General features: G+C 39.4%; 1 protein-coding gene across 1 annotated transcript in view; it reads right to left on the bottom strand.

Moving 5' to 3' along the window:
- The window catches only part of ADK (adenosine kinase), a 126,263-nt gene that overhangs the window by 38,315 nt on the left and 70,266 nt on the right, over positions 1 to 17,682 (bottom strand). The window contains exon 7 of the mRNA XM_015816460.1: positions 4,759 to 4,929. Within this exon, the coding sequence (XP_015671946.1) occupies positions 4,759 to 4,929 (171 nt within the window). The remainder of the gene's footprint in view (positions 1 to 4,758; positions 4,930 to 17,682) is intronic.

Genomic DNA, 17,682 nt, shown 5'->3' on the forward strand with positions numbered 1-17,682 from the left:
CTTTCCAATTATATGATCTAGCTTTACAACCATTTTACAAATTGGCTTAGGTACAAAGATAACGTAAATCCTGCCAGTAGGTTTTATTTATACGCTCTCAAAGGCCAAAATGAAGTATTTTCAGAGTATATGGAAGATGTTGGGCTGCGCAATCCTCAGCAGAAAAGGAAGTCAGAGGCCCCGTTCCCCATTATTTCAAATACTTCACTATTTCCAAGAAAAATAAGTTGTAAATGGCTGAGGCAAAAGTTCCAAATTTCTGTCTCTAGGAAAAACACCCTCACTAATTAACTAATGTTGTGTTCCCAACCCAAGGCAGAATGCTGTTGCACATTCTTTATCGCTTGTATTTACAGCAAATTTAAATGCCTTGATAATTATGCAAATTATTAAGAGTGGTAGTGATGTAGAGCAGGCGTTAAAGAGTATTCTGATTCAGTTCTCACATTGTTTTCCTTGAGTTTTGACTTTTTTTTTTTTAGAGAATTCAAATGTCTCCCCTAACTTATGGTGCACATTTTGTGGCATCTAACATTTTGAATACTGAAATCATTTTGGAAATCGGTCAATATTTAAACTGGGGCCCTCCCTTCCTTCTTCCCTCCTAGCACTGTTGACGGACTCCGAGTGGTTTATAATCCTGCTGTATGTAAACAGGATTAAAACAAACAAGGAAGGATGTAAATGTAGAGTGTAGAGAAGAGCAACAAAGATGATCAAAGATGATATAAAGAACGGCTGCTGGAATTGGGTATGTCTAGTTTAATGAAGAGAAGGACTAGGGGTGACATGATAGCAGTGTTCCAATATCTCAGGGGTTGCCACAAAGAAGAGGGAGTCAAGCTATTCTCCAAAACACCTGAAGGCAGGAGAAAAACAATGGATGGAAACTAATCAAAGAGAGAAGCAACCTAGAACTAAGGAGAAATTTCCTGACAGTGAGAACAATTAACCAATGGAACAACCTGCCTCCAGAAGTTGTGAATGCTCCAACACTGGAAGTCTTTAAGAAGAGATTGGACAACCATTTGTCTGAAATGGTCTAGGGTTTCCTGCCTGAGCAAAGGGCTGGACTAGATGGCCTCCAAGGTCCCTTCCAACTTTATTATTCTATTCTATTCTATTCTATTCTATTCTATTCTATTCTATTCTAAATATTTAAAATAATGACTACTGCTCTTTCATTGATGGCTGTAGGCATGGCATAACCACAATTATTATAATAATTATTATAACTGTTACAAAAATTACTATAAGACAAAACAATGAATGCGGAGTTCTTAGCCAGCAACACTTAACTTATGAAGGAATCTTGGACTTGGCACAATCTTTATTAGAAATGCTTTATTAACAGAGGTACTGCAAGACTGGAAAAAAGGTGACAATGACACAAAATCCATCAAAAGCAGGAAAACAGATAAAGTATTCTGTAGCCTCACTCTCACTGGGGCGCCTGCCTGCAGACTTGGGAGGTCCTCATTTGTTTGGCCTTCCTTTCTTGTAGGAGAAGAAAGAGATGATGGTCTGGATATGTCCTAATCAAGTTCTATCAAGCTTCTTTTCTGAGATCTTTTGTATTGCCAACAACTCAACTGAAGAGGCAAAGCGGGAAATCTATTTTTCTGAAATAGTTATGGTGCCAAAAGAGTCTGGGCTCACTTCTTCTACAGTGAGGACCAAGACAGTGCTAGGCCTTCTCATCCAACTCCATATTAGGGACTTTTTTCTCAGGCTTAACTGGCACAATCCCATTTTCATGACTTTTTGTTTTGTTGGCGGCAAACTTTCCTACAGGTAGTCCTTGGGTAGGGACTGCCTTGGGTGGCTACTGTTCAGTTAGGAAGGTGATATAAAGCGATTTTGCAACAAAACAACAAAAACTTTCAGTGTGAAACTGATTAAGGTCTTGTCAGTTTCAGGCAGCTACCAGCAGGCTTGAAGGTTCTAATCAGCTAATTAAGGTTATAGAGTGAGCTTGTTAACTAGCACTTAGGGAAGCTTTATATTGGGCAGAAAAGCAGTTCAAGAAGTCATAGTTTGTTTAAACAAACTCTCTGTGGTGCAAGGGGTCAAAAAAGGAGCAGGGAGGGAGGGAGATTATGGGTCACACACAGGACACTGCAGAAGAGAATTTGGAAGGAGACAGCAACAACTGGTGATCTTCCCAGTGTCCCCCTCTTTCTCAGTCATATGGGTCACTTAATGTCATCTGGTGACCACTTTGCCAGAACCAACTGCAGCCACTAAACAAGGATTTCCTGTATATTAAATAGAAATAAGGTCAAAGGGCAGAGTCAATGGACCACTAGGCCTTTTTTTGCCGTCATTTTTCTATGTTTCTAAATATATTTTTAGAATATATTGAGAGAGAGAGAGAGAGAGAGAGAGAGAGAGAGAGAGAGAGAGAGAGATGAAACGTAACTTGAATGAAGCCTCAAAAATCTTGTATATATAGTTTTTTTTTTTCTACTCATAAGTTCCTAGGCCAATGTTTTAAATACCTACAGAAGAATTTATAGTGCTGCTGTCAAGGTAACACTGATAAATAAAAAGATTAATTGAATCAGATGAATCATAGAAAGTGTGCTATTTTATAAACAGCATAATTAATTCCAGTCATTTAGAGCAGGGGTCCTCAACCTTGGCAACTTTAAGACTTGTGGACTTCAACTCCCAGAATTCCTCAGCCAGCCAAGCTGGCTGAGGAATTCTGGGAATTGAAGTCCACAAGTCTTAAAGTTGCCAAGGTTGAGGACCCCTGATTTAGAGAGTTTCCAATGAGGATTTTTATCAGTGGGGGCTTCAGACCAGAGCTATATTTTAAGAACATTTTATTCCATCAAAGCTTAGCTTTGCAGCTTGCTGAAGACAAGGCGGGAAGAAGGAGAGTGAGGCTGGAAGATGTGTTCAGCAGTGAAGTTGCCCACGTTATCCCCACATCCGAACACTGTCCTGGTGCCACGGCGGGAAACCGCAAAGGCTGGTCCACCAGGCAGGCAGCCTCGGAAGAACGACACGGCAAGGGTTATAAAGCACCAGCTACGATAGGAAGAGGTGAGGAAGAAACTCAAGATGATCCTGCCTTCACTGTCTCTGATGTAAAAAGGAAGGGGAAACACTGTCAGACTTCCAAGCTTCTGTTATTACATTTATGGTGCTTTATTTCTTGAAAGGCAGACAACTATGCAAACTGGCTCATCTGCTGAAGCTCATCCTTTTTTCTGTTCCCAGTTACCGGTAGTAACATTGGGTCCCATTCAGAGTCTGCATCCTTAGACAATATAAAGAGCTGGGATAGAGTAGCAGAACTTAAATTATGCAACAAACATTTACTTATTTAAGGTGAGCAGTTCTGGGATGAATTAAGCAGGGACTTGTGACCAGGCACTTATCATCAGGAGATAATTGACCTTATTTGAGCGTTAAATGTCCTGAGGCAAAGCTGAGTGTGCTTAAATCCTGGCAAGTTAATTATCCAGTGATTACAGTAAACTTAAAAGGTATTACAGCTAAGAATCATTTGCACAACGATGCTATTAGAAAACTAAATTCAGTGATAATTAAAAGAAATGACAATAATATAAAGTTCTCCAATCACGGATTGCTACCTAATGACTGTAGAATGGCAAGAACCGGTTAGAAGCACGAATTGCTTCTACCAACAGCATCGCCTGCTGAACTTTAAAATTTGATTTAATTCGGTTTTATCGGGGGGGAATGTATTTATGTTTTGTTTTAAATATGTTGTGCGCCGCCCTGAGTCCCGCTGGGAGAAGGGCGGCATATAAATTAAATTTATTATTATTATTATTATTATTATTATTAAGTTACTTGTGTGAAGCCGAGCTAATAAATACCCACGAGGTAAGGAGAAACATTTATCTAATTTGCAAACATACAATCTCAGTTTATTTTATTTTATTCGTATCCCACCTCTGCTATTTCCACAAATAACTCATGGTTTGTCATAGTTCATAGTTGCAATGAATCGTCAACATATTAACCCAAAATGTAAAATTTTAATAATAACACCCATGGGTTTCTAAAGAGATTTCCAGAACCATTTATTCTGTCTGTCTGTCTCCCAACTTTATTATTTTTACAAATAACACAAGGCAGTAAACACACCCAGCACACCTTCCTCCACCTCCTATTTTCCCCACAACAACAACAACCTTGTGAGGTGGGATGGGTTGAGAGGGCGTGTGAGTGGCTCAGAGTCAGCCTGCTGGATTTCATGGCTGAGGCAGGAGGCGAATTCGACGTCTCCCGCTTTCTACCCTGGTGCCTTAATTTCTAGCTATTTTTTTAATTGTTGAGCAGCTTTGGCTATTTGAAAGGAAAACTAGCTTCCCCGTCACTTCTGGTTTGTGCGGCGCACAAGTGGGTGCACAACAAACAACCAATAGCTTGATTCCTGCTGCCAAAATTCCTCCGTGTGCTACCCTCAAGTTGAAATACAAAATAAAGAAGAGATTATTATACAAATTGTGTGCTGTGGTCCATGGGATTGCGAAAAGTCAGGCAGGACTTAGCAACTGAACAACAGCAACTATTTAAGGACTGATGACTAATATGGCTCCATTATGGTCGTAATCTCAAGGACCACCTGTAGCTGGCAGCAAAAGGCCCGTTTTCTTTCTCTCTCTCTCTGCTGACACCTAGTGGTTGCCCAGACTCTGCAGCCCAGATCTGCCACCCTCATCACTTTACATGCCAGCACAGTATTAAAACAAGGAAACTTCCAGAAGCTCTCACCGTTTCATTCCCAAACAGGATGTCAACATAAGGCATGACCTCCATCAGTTGTTCCTTGTAGAACTGACTAATGAATGGTGCAGAAAGATTTAGACTGAAGATCTTGTTGTTTGCAGAGGCTTCAGTTGCGACTTTCATTATGGATTCCGGTGACACGGTCAGGAAGAAACCCTGCAAAGAAACACAGAATAAATTGCTATGCACAGAGGGTTTCGGAAAGATGGCCGCTATTAAGCGGAAAAAGAAATCCACATGAAAATAGACACCAGAGACACGACACACAATTAACAGTAAGTGAAGGAAGAACTCAAAAACACCCAATATCCTGAATATGAGAAAACAAAAAACAGACAACTGTTGCAGCTGTGATTACTACAAATGTTTAAGCATTTCGCAAGCGTATTAGCATTTCGATTACCAATGGCTGAAGAGGAAACAAGCAAACAAGGATTTGTCAATAAAAAAATTAGGTGGAAAACTATTTTCCAGTTTGTCACAACCATCACTTAGGCAGCACTCTTAGGAATTCAACAGCACAAACCTATATTTAAAAGAGAAAGAATCAGCAATCCAATGAGAACATCTCTGAATTTCTATTCTACAAGTTAAACAAACCATTACGGTACTAAGCAGTTAGCCTATTATCACCTTTTCATTCCCAGAAGATATAAAATATGACATTACTTTTCTATTTTAAGGTGTTCAGATTGATCTCAAATAGTGTAAGTGGTGGTAGCTGGTAGGAATGTTCAACATGTGATCTATTTACCTGATGTGGATTTAAAATTCTGAATTCTTCTTTATTGGCCAAGTGTGGCTGGACACACACAAGGAATTTGTCTCCGGTGCAGAAGCTCTCAGTGTGCGTACAAGCAACAAGTGATAATTATAATCATAAAATACAATCATCATAAATCATAATCCAACACTTTCTGTATGAGAATTACAATATTTATCTATAGATAGAGATTAAGATGGACCTAAAGTTAAAAACAGTTGCCTGATCAATATCTTGGGAAACTGGACTTACATTTATTTAATGTGACTGTTTGAATCATATGCCCTTTTCACATTGTCTTGAACTATATATAGAAAAATGGCATAAACTACGTAATAAACAATTGTGTTACTTTCCTAGTATTAAAGTAAAAATCTATAGCTTATATTACAAAAATCTGCATTAAACATGTAGGAGCACAAATCCAATGCATTTAATGAAGTTTACATCCAGATAAATGTTTGTAAGATCACAGCCAAAAAGATGCTTTGGGAGTTAATGGAAAGAAGAGTCAACAAATAAAGAATCTCTCTGTGTGTGTGTTTGTGTGTGTGTGTGTATACACACTGTACAGGATTGGATGGGTTCCTCTGTTCTTCAAGCTTTTAATAAAAGTTCAACAATCCATTCTGAATCATTTTCATATGATATAATTATGATTACTATGAGTTTTGAATGTGTGTTTCTATCTTTTAATGCATGTTTCTTTTTTATATTTGTTGGGCTCTTAAGTATGCACTAAAGAACGCTGTAACTATAGCCAACTTCAGTGACTATATAATTATAGACTTTTACGTGATACATACTAATTATATTTTAACAGCATGTTTTTCACTTTTTTTAAAAAAAAAACTATTTCAGTTGCTTTGACTTAATTATTGAGCATATATGTGCAAAAGCATGTGCTACACTGAGATTTTTTGAAAGGAATGCTGCATTAGGAAACATAAAAGCATTAGAAGTTATGAATCATGCTCACAACATTTATTATTCCTGAAATCTGCATGGGCTAAGGCAGAATGTGCCAAATATTTCTCTTTCAAAATGTGCTGCTAAATATATAATGAGCTTGTTTTCCATATCTACAAAGTGCTATAACACCTCTCTACCACAAGATAGTAACTGTAATGGGAAATAAATGAGAACTGAATGAAGTGGTTTAAATAATTTATATGAGTACTGAAATAAATGAACACTTCTCAGGTTTTTTTTTCCTTAGCTCTATTTAGAAATCTGAAAAAATGTGATCTGTTTCCTCTTTTGTGAGAGGAAATAAAAAGACCAGGGAAATGACATATAAGTGATCGTTACTTACAATGTCAGTGCAGCATGGACAAATAAGTGCTGATGGTTAATGGTAAATAACATTTATTCTAAGGGTTAAGAAAAGGTTCCCCTGTTGACATACAGCCCTACGCTTTAGTATCACAGAGAAGTCAAGGGGAGATCCTATTTCTACGGATTCCCTCTTGGGAGGTGTATAAGATGTGTATAACTTACTTGGTACTAGTATTCCTTAATTAGTTATACAAATGGTTCTCAAGGATATTTGCCTCTTCTGGAAAAGTGAGGGATTCTAAAATAGGACACCGTCTGTTTTTTTCAAATCCTTCTGTTGCACAAGGGCATTAAGGCCAACTCTACCATCAATTTTGTGGCAACACTAAGTTTATTTGAATGAGATTTCCTGTTATTGACTTACAAAAGAGTTAAGCACTTATTTTCTGCAGTTATTTTGTTGTTACTTTTGTTCACACATTATCTTCGGCAAATCATCTTTAGTGAATTACCTCAAGGAATTTTTAACACATCAGAGGCATCAGAATTGATCAACTGCTAAATCCGTTCAGTGAAAACAATTTTAAAAAAGACAATTTGGTTGACTTTGGGAAATTTTACTGTCATCCTCTCCCCCACTTAGTTATCTTTACTGGTGTTTTAAACCAAAATGAATTAGAACAGGAGCAGAAGGCAATTTGGAGCTGATTTTCCACAGGGATGCAGAATAACATAACTTTTTTGGCTTGAAACATCTGTTGTTCCAAAAGAACTCTAATACTGCCCAATGCACAAAAAATATCAAAAATTAAACACTCAACTAATAACCTTAAAGGTTAATGTTAAGGATGATGATGGTTGAGAGACAATCAAATGAGGGCAACAGGCCAAGCCAGTTGGTTGACCTTGGGCCGGTCAACCTTTCTCAGCCCTAGGAAAGAGGCAATGGCAAGCCACTTCTGAAATCTTGTCAAGAAAATTGCAGGGACTTGTCCTGGGAGTTGTCAGCAGTCAATAATAACTCAGAGCACACACCACCACACACACAAAAGATGCTCACATTACCCATAAGAGTGATGGGACAATCAACACGGGGTCTTGAAAAAGACGGTTCAGAGAAATGTGGGAAGGATTTTAAAGAGCGCAGAGGGGACCCAGCCAGCATTATTCATTTTTATGGCATGTTTGAACCCGTTTCTATCTGCCAATTCTCTGCTGAAATATTAGCTGACCGTTTAGGATTTTAACTTATTTAATCCAGAGTGTGCCTGTTTTCAAATGTGACTGGATTACGAGGGCCAAAAAAACAAAAGAAACTTTTCCCCAACGCTTTGAATAAAGCTTTTGGCATCCTGCAATTTGTATTGTTTATTTTAATGGAAACAGAGCTTCGTAAGTGGAAAATGACTAAGATTTCAGCTATTGTTTTATTTCAAGTGGGCAGTTTTCCCATTTTTGATGAAAGCTAAATTTCAAACAGCTTTTCTACTTAAGTAAAAAAGCTGAACTGTCAGGGTATATGCTTATATTTAGCCTGACATTTTCTTTTAAATTAGTGCCAACATGTGAAGAGGAGAGGACTACCTCAAGACTGGAACAGTTTCATTAATGCTGAAACAAACTCTTAATTGTTGCCAGGTTGATATTTATCATGACAACAGCTGCAAAGCAAGTCTACAAGATAAAGTAGTGAACATTAATAGCTTTACAGCTTACCTTAAGCATGTTAAAGATTATACTTTGAAAATTAACATCAATTTCTAATTATTAAATGTCAGGGCCGCTTCCCAGACAACAGCTTTATATAAATCCAAGACGTTTCTGCCTTGGAAATGGATCTTGGCCTCCGGGAGGGAAAACACAGCAAACATTATTCATAAAAAGTAGGCCACGGCCATCACCAAACCCAACGTCTAAAATAGGTTGGGAACTAAATTAATGGGCTCCTCAGAGCCTGGGAAACAGAATAATGATTTGCACGACATTGTAAGCACAGAACATCTGCACATTCTTCCTTTATCAGGAAAATATGTAGCCATCTCCCCAGGTACATCAACAGGTGGCTAGCCAGAGGATCAAGAAAGCTCCAACTTAGGAAAACTAGAGATATATTGGCTGCTAAAATAAACATCTTCAATTGCCAAAGGTTTCTGTAATCTAATTCCCCTTTTCCCTTCAATAAATCTCTTTAAAGAAGACCCTGAGGGTCTCACTCTGGGGAAGAAAGTCTGGTAAGGATGTGGCAAGAGGGTCCCCAAAATAACGGCCCTCGGCCTGTCTCCCTGATGGCTAAAGGAGGGAAGGGCACAATCTCACACAGAGCTTGAGATACATCAGTGACTTGTTGTTATCTTTAGATGATCCCTCAGACCGGTCCTCTTTTATGGTAGAGAGCTATCCTGCTGATAGCGGATTGCCCGATATCTGGCTCAATATCCAACATATCAGATGTTACTATCAAGTTAGTATCATACCAAACTCTCATGACTGCAAGAAAAGTAAAAGAGATCACAGCCCGTCTTCTGGTCATGGTCTGGTCTCAAAAGCCTCCTTGGATGAGGAAGAGCACAACAGAGAATCTATGTTACCAGAACCAAGGATGTCCCAAAGGTGCTTTTTTCCAGGTGGCAACCGGACTTCCTTGTTTTTCTTTGAAGACGTTTCGCTTCTCATCCAAGAAGATTCTCCAGTCAGAGCTGAAGATGCTTCTTGGATGAGAAGCGAAACGTCTTCAAAGAAAAGCAAGGAAGTCTGGCTGCCTCCTGAAAAAGCACCTTTGGGACAACCAGGACCTTGGATGATGGAGAGCCTCCACAGACAGAATCAGTGATGATGCTGAGCCCACTGGTCCCGCTCTTTCAGCCGCCTCCATCCTGCCCTCAAAACCGCGGGCAACGGAGGAGAACCCATCAGATAACAAAGAGGCTGAAGCGTGCTCCTCCATGCCAAAAGGACCCTATAACTGAATATAGGAGCCCAAATCTAACCATGGCTAGTTCTGCCTGGGTAAGCTCCAAGGAGAGCAATCTGGCCTTGGAAAGATCACTGGAACAATGCTGATCTGTGAAGGCCTCTTTTAACTCCTGGCTACCAAAGTGCCTTTCCTGGATCCGACTCCGTTGGCTCTCATTTTCTCTCACTACTTGTTTTTGCATATTTTGCCTGATGAGTCTGTCTTTCTGTGTGTATGAAACTTGGATTGAATTTAGTACTTCAAGATAAGCCTGACAGATTTATAATTTTAAGCCAGATAAGTGCTGTTTAGGAAGCCAGGCTGATTCCTAGCTGTTCTTTTCTTTTTTAAAAACAAAACCCTCCCAAGAAATAATGGTCAACCTCACTCCCCAGCGATTCCTGTAGACTTTCAGAAGGGATACGAACTGTTTTTTATAGCTCAGTATTGGGCAAAAGAGACAGACTACTCCCAAATTTCCCTGCTGCCTAACAGGCTTGCTGTCAATCAGTCTCACTGCTGGAACCGAAAGCAGCAGTCCAGATGTCAAGAACTGAAGCATATTCACATAGCAGGAAACCTTAGTTTCCTGTTAAGTCTGCTGGATCTTGTAATTTGAGCATGTCTCTGTGGATACATGAATTCCTCGTATCAAACATTTTCATAGAACGTAATCTATGAAAATGAGAACTGTGAAATCTTACTCAAAGCGTCTTCTCTCCAGGTAGGCAATCATTTTTGATCCGAGGACCACACAGGTTTCCAGGTCAATGATGGTAGACGCCCATGTGCTCAATCACATGTGCACCCCGTCTTTCATCTTTAAAAATACTTTAAAGTGTTAAGAGGAAAGGGTAACAGCACGGGGGGACCTTTACCTTGTCTTGAGGCTCAAACAGGGGGATGCGGTTACTGTGTATCCTTGACCAAAGACCAGCACCCTCCTATTTGGGATGACCCACTCAAGGTACAGCCTCAAGAGGAGCAGGGAGGGAAGAAGTGGACACCCACTTAGCCACCCAAATCTTTCTCATTAACCCTCAATAAGGTGGCAGGTGTCACAACCAAGTCAACTTCACGTCCAGGATAGGAACAGTTAGAATAGTCAACACAGACGATGGTGCTGAGGGTCCATACAAACCCTACTGCTATAAACTATATATTTCTATTTTTCAACCAGAGAAGATAAATAGACGAGATAACACAATAATAACATAATCAAAATAAAAATCGCACCATAAATTGCAATACTGCTATACAGAAACTGGGAATCTAAATACTCAAAGCCACAAACCAACTCATTGTGCAAAACAACAGTCACAACAAGCCTGCCTCCAAGGTTTGATGGAGCCACCAAATCTTTACAGCTTTCCTGGAAAGAATCATTTCAACATCCTCCAATTCCGGTGAAGGAAGGCGGTGATTGAAAAGGGAAAAAAAATTGCTATAATTCATGCAGATTTAAAACAAGAATACTTAGGAAATGCCATCTTCTAGCTAAGCTCACTATAAGTGTCAAGTCTAATTATGTATTTTATCAAAGATGTCACATTCTTATGCTAAATTTCATACTGTCTGACACAGCCATTCTTCAATTTTTCTTGTTGTGAATAGTTATTACTTGCATGTAAGACAACAGGAGCATCCGTTTTACTTTTCATGCTTCTTGTTGAAGTGAAATCTGTTCATCTGTCCATTTACATCCACTATTTTAGCAGAAAGGTTATTTTTACATTAGACTAAAAAAACTCCTTGAGAACTTAAAATTCCCTTATATAACATGCTCTACTCTCATCAAGTAAGGATCTACAGGACTACAAAGACAACACAACAGGCATAGTTATCTGGTTCAAATAATTTAATCTGGGATACGGCCTGAATTTTCTTTTATGCAGAGAAAAGGGAATGAGTAAGATAAAGTTTAGTAGTAGATACCACAAGTGAACAGTGATTTTTTTCCCTTGACATCTTCATAGAATTAATCATTTGGTCCAAGCATTTAGAAATAAATATGAGCTGAGCAAGACGCTCGCACTTTTCACAGCTCTGGGTGCATTATCCAGAACACGATGTCTCTCGTACACTTAACACTCGATAATGGAGAACATTTTGAAAATTGCTGCAAATTGGCAAATTATTTCTAAGAAATCATCCTGTTTTTGTAATCACCTTCTTCAAGTTCAGGAGATTTAAGTAACATTTATCCAAACAACTTTGGAAATGCTTCTAAAATAGCTTTGTAGCTAAAAGGCTAATAGCCTGAGCCTGGCTGTTAGCTATACAGAAGACCCAGCTGCTAGTAGGGCAAAACTGGGCCTTTCTACTTCTTCTGAACCTGCAGCCCAGATACCTGAACCATGAACACCTTTCTTCACCCTCACAAGCTCACGAGGGGGGTTGCTCCCGGTTGCAAAACAACATGCCCAAGGCTTCAAAAGGTGACTCCTTAGGAGGAAAAAATGCGAGAGAATCAGGTATTTTTCCAAAGCGCTCCAGAGAATTAATGAGTCCCAACTGAGTTTTGATGGAGTGCTGGGGCTTCTGCATAATAAGCCTTGTCTAGAAGGCAATAAATTATTGAAGACATCTACTTGTTTTCCCTGGTTCCAAGTACAGTATTTAAACTGACCAACGCAGGGTGGTAAAAATGAGACTATTGTGTCCTGGTAATAGTTCATTAGACTGGATTTGGAGACCCAAATTTGGAGACCCCTGCTCTAAACTGATCCTCCTTGCCGGCTTTTTTCCCCTCATCCATCCATCCATCCATCCATCCATCCATCCATCCGCCCCCTTTTCCTTCCTCCATCGGCAATCATGCCCTACAACCAAATCTTTAAGGCCAATTTAAATCTCCCTTCAGATCCTTCCTCTTCTTCCCTTTCAACTCTTTAGTGGCAGTTAGCCACGACTGTTGATTTTAAATTTTTTGTTTTTATATTATTCAGAGTTTTTTAAATTTTGATCACGTGTTTCAAACTGACATCTCACAGTCAATGTACATTAAATGTGATTTACATGGAGGCGCACGGGAAGGCCTGGTCTAGTTCCAAACCAAATTGGACTGATGTTGAGATGGTTGAATGAATAGGGCGGCCCTCTTCCAGATTAATTTAACCTGAACCCTCTCAAACGTTGTATTGTGAAGCCAAATTAAGGATTTTGTACCAATCCTTTTCACTACCCAGAGATGTTATTTAGGGAGTAGCTGGAGGAGACCATTCGTATGTCTTTCCTTTGAGTTCCTGAAGAAAATAACGCAATATAAGTCTTTTAAAAATAAAATAATGATATAGGGACAAAGTAATTCTATATAAGGGGAATTTCAGGGAAAGGAGGGGAGCTGAAGAGAGACCACATCCACACCACTTAGTTACTTATCCTAAAAAATACGGTATAATTTAGACCAATAAAATGATGCCCTAAAATTCAATTTCAGTCGCACCAATCTATTAAAAATACTAAACATTATGACAGTGTAGCAAACTTTACAAATAAGCTTTCTCTTTGCACGTATGCTTAACAAAATGAATGGAATTTGTTACGAAAATAGTAGTAATATTTGGAAATGGAGAATCGTTTTAGTGCAGAAAAGCAGAATTTTGCCTGGCCTGAAAAAATTGTTCAGTGACTTCATTGTTGGCTGTTTTTCCAGTCAGCATTTATATGAGGAAGGAGAGTATTATTAGGGCTTAGTAAAATATCACATAATTCCTTCGCATGAAAAACGTCTTGGCTTGATGGATTATAACTCTCACCCAGCATCCACTAAAGCAAAAAAAAAAAAAAGTTATATTTTTCATTCGCCAGATCTACAAGAGAACAATTGTTTTTCAATGCCTATAAAATGGTTGGGCGCCCGCTTGCTCTAATTGAAATAACAGATGCCCTTTGGGGACAGGAATGGCATCCCGCAGCCTGAAGGGAGCTGGGGTTTCAAATGTGATTTTCTCTATAGCCCAAAGGGGAAATCAGATGTTTGGGTTCATCCCTAATGTTTCAATATACCAGTGTTGAACAAAGCAATACAAAGTTTCTAGTTCTATTAGTGTGCTGAGTAATAAATGAAAACCATCATCATAATAATATCAAATGATTTAAAACAACTATTTGGCAACAAAAGCACAGAAAAATATATTTCATATTAGAAATCAGAAATATCTCTAATTAGATTAGAAATGAAGTCACCCAAAAACACGGTAAGGAATGAAATGCTTGGAGTCATTCTTAAAAACCATGTTTTCCAGACCAGATTTGTGGAGATTTTTGCAATTCAGGGAGTAGAGCTACACAACTAGCTAGATTTGACAAAGAAGAGGGAATATAAAAGTGTTGACAATTGCTGAGTCACTTCCTGGGCTCAATTCGCCATAAAGACCCGTCTGATTTAAGAAGGGGCCATTGGGTGCGAACGTGTACTCTTTAAATCCCCTTCTCAGTTTTAAATCCAGGTTACAGCAGGTAACCAGGGTCCATTTCTGTTCCGAAGGGGAGCCCAGATGTCCTGGTATCCATAGGAGGTTGGTGAACCAAATTTACCAATTCACGCGAGGGGAAGGATTGCTAAAGCGAAGTGGATTCAAGGGGTTCTAAAGGGTTGAAAAGGGTAATTTTTCTGGTGATGAGCGCAGTATCTGGTTCCTCCCATTATGCTCAGTGAAAAGGGGGAATATTCTTCATGACTATAGAGACTCTCTATCTAAGGTAGTTCAGGTCAATCTCCAAAATGCCTTCTGCAACTCAAACACACATACACACAAGAACGGATGAATATTTCAGCAATTACTTATATTTTGGGCTTTTTTTTCCTTAATGGAAGCCCTAAGGGGTCATTGGAAGCAAACCCATCACTATCTCCTGATTCAAAGGGCAACGGAGAGGCGAGGGTGCCAAACAACTATCATCCCTCCCCACTGTTGTCTGCGCAGAGACACCCAATGGATCACAACTGGTCCCTGGGGATGGCGCCGATGCATCGCTCAGCAAAGCACGATGGCGACAGAAACAGAAACTCCGGCTGAGGCAGGATGGCTTCTCTTGCGACTGGAGGAACATCTGAAAAGAAGACACCAGCAGCCCCAGATGTCTATAAGGTGCACTTAGAATTAAGGATTGTGTTTTGAACTGAGAGACAACTGGATCGATTTGACATTGAGTGCCTGAGAGGTATCCATGGAATCTGAACTCACCTCTGAAAGAGGCCCATAAACAAAATGGCCAGTCCACCCCATCCCTTCCCAACAAAAGCATTCACGGCCATAAGGCAGAGATAGAAAAAAGAAGACGGAAGGACCCAGATACGGTTCAGCCGCCATTCCTTACGCTCTCTGGCTGAGGTCAAAGCCAGAAGAAGCTCTGAAGCGAAGTTACTCAGCCTCAAGATTTTTCCTAGGAGGACGACAACAAGCAGCCTGGGGAATCTCTGTGCACCTTGTTTTAGGACAATGACCTGCCAACGTCACTAAGAAGGCACACAGAAACACACCAGGGAGCCAAAATGAATAGTGGGGGAGAGATTGTTTGCAGCAAAGGAAGAAAAGTGACCCGTTTGTAATGATATCAACAATGGGAATTGATTGAGATGGCAATTGTGGTGAAGAAAGTCAGTTCCGAATGATCTCTCTCGGTCTCAGGTTCAGGTTTTACTAAGACTTGACACAGATTCTTAATATTTGGGTCCAAATCCTTTATTATTTGTAAGCTGCTTCACAAGGCTGCCTTCCTGTGACAGAAATATGCTGAATGACTAAAACAAACGTTAAACTCACTTGAAATATATTTTAAGCTTCATTCACTTTACCTGTGCTGTGTTTTGCAAGTTGAAGCCATGATCTAAAGGTTAAAGGGTGATTATACAGTAAGGAAATATAAATACATTTTAAATTACCCTTACATTATACTCAGAGAACATTCCGAAATCTTTTCTAATCTTTAGGCTGTGATGTTTAAAATATGCATGTTAAGGTGACAGCTTACAAAGCTAGCAAGAATCTCAAGATTTAAAACAGACAGAGGCTTTTTAAACTGAGGCCCTTCGGCTGCTCCAGCTAATCTGTGCAATAACTCAACCACCGATCTTCCCAACTGCTAACAGATACCATATGCAACTTTTCATAAAAGCTGTTTCCATCGAAGTATCTGTATCAATCAAACCATGTTATTTATTGCTCAATGGCTCATTTAATTGAAATTATCAACTATCTTAAAAAAGGCACCAAAGTAATGCTGCATCTCTACACCCAGACTGTAACTGAAGAAAAACGTCCATAAAATGCCCTATTTTTTAAATCCATAGGTTGGTTTCCACCGCACCACACCCCCCATTTTGTATCAGCACACATAGATTATAAATAGCCTTTTGACATTTCTCTCTCTAAAGAGTCACTTAATTAGCGAGATGGGCGAGATATAAACTTAATTAATAAATAAGTTAAGGGGAAGAATTTAGGCAGACTTTATTATCTGATTCATAACACTGCTCAGTTTCGATCATGTATGGATATCTCCCCATAGGTTTCATACATCACCTTTCAGAAAATGAACTGATATTGGGAAAAGGCAAGGCCAAGATTAAGGAACCATCAGTGTTCTTACATTTTCCAGTGGGGGTTATAAATCGCAAAGTGACTGAAGTAAAAAGAAATTTATCTCTTAGATGAAATATTCCGTTTTTTGTGACTAAAGTCACAGATATCAGTGTCGTATGCTACAGAGAAACAGAAGGGGCATCTGCAAGGGGTAGTTGTAGTCAAAATGGCAACCACTACAATATGCATTGACAAGGGGATGGAGCTTCCACCGGGCAGTTCTGGTTGCCGTCCTGATTTATTTTTTTGACCTCCTCATAGATGCCACTGGCCACAGTATACACCAGGGGTCTTCAAACTTGGCCCTTTTATGACTTGTGGACTTCAACTCCCAGAATTCCTCAGCCAGCGTGCCTGGCCAAGTCCACAAATCATGAAAGGTCCACGTTTGAAGACCCTTGGTATATACCTACAAATTAACTGAAACATTACTTGTATAATGATACAAAAATATTTTTAGCCTCACTGAATTTTTCTCTTTCTATACCTAATGACCAAGTTTTATGGCAGTCAGAGTTCAGTTAACATACACTCAATGCAGCAAGCATTATGTTTCGGCATAAAGTCCATCAATCTGACACAAATGACCCCAAATAGCATTTATCCTTTAAGACAGGTTTTTCATCAACAAACTGCTTCCTTACACTAATAGATCCTAAGAGGAGTCATCCTTATATCCTCCTTTTTTTTCCTGAAACAGTAAGGTTTTAATAAATTGCCTCTTAGGTACCCATGGGGTAAATGCACATAGCATAATTACAGTATAAGTCCTCGTAAACCGAAGGATACCGCTCTGGGCATATTCTTCCAGAAATGGGGATCTTCCCAACATTCCTTGTTATTCCTAATGTGTAAGATCCAAACCATCTCAATGTTTGCTGTATGGCCCTCCTTAGAAATGGGGCCTTCAGCCCAACAAACCAGCATTTACAGATCATTTTTACACTACAGCTAGAGAGTCTGAGAACACGTTTGGATCCTGGAATACGTTTTGCCTAAACAAGTGGAAGAAAAAGTCTGCCTGAGTTACGGAAAAGTCAGGGGACTAAATCTTCGCAAATGGTCATGTGCTTTCCATCAGATTTCATTCCCGCTGAGGTTTGCGTCCTCTAGTTTCGTGTTACATAATCAAATTTAATTCTAAGAAGAAAGATGAGTGGATAAGTGTGTTGCTGCCCAGATTCTAGCACAGAATGCGATACTGGCGGAATCAATACACACACAAAAAAAGGAAAAATTTGGGAAAAGAAACCAGGAATTGTCAAAATAAGCTGGATCAATGGCCTCACTATTATACTGGGGAGGGGGGCAGACACAGTGGCTGGTGG

Source organism: Protobothrops mucrosquamatus, unplaced genomic scaffold (genome assembly GCF_001527695.2).
Source record: "Protobothrops mucrosquamatus isolate PMUCROS unplaced genomic scaffold, P.Mucros_1.0 scaffold454, whole genome shotgun sequence".
NCBI lineage: Eukaryota > Metazoa > Chordata > Lepidosauria > Squamata > Viperidae > Protobothrops > Protobothrops mucrosquamatus.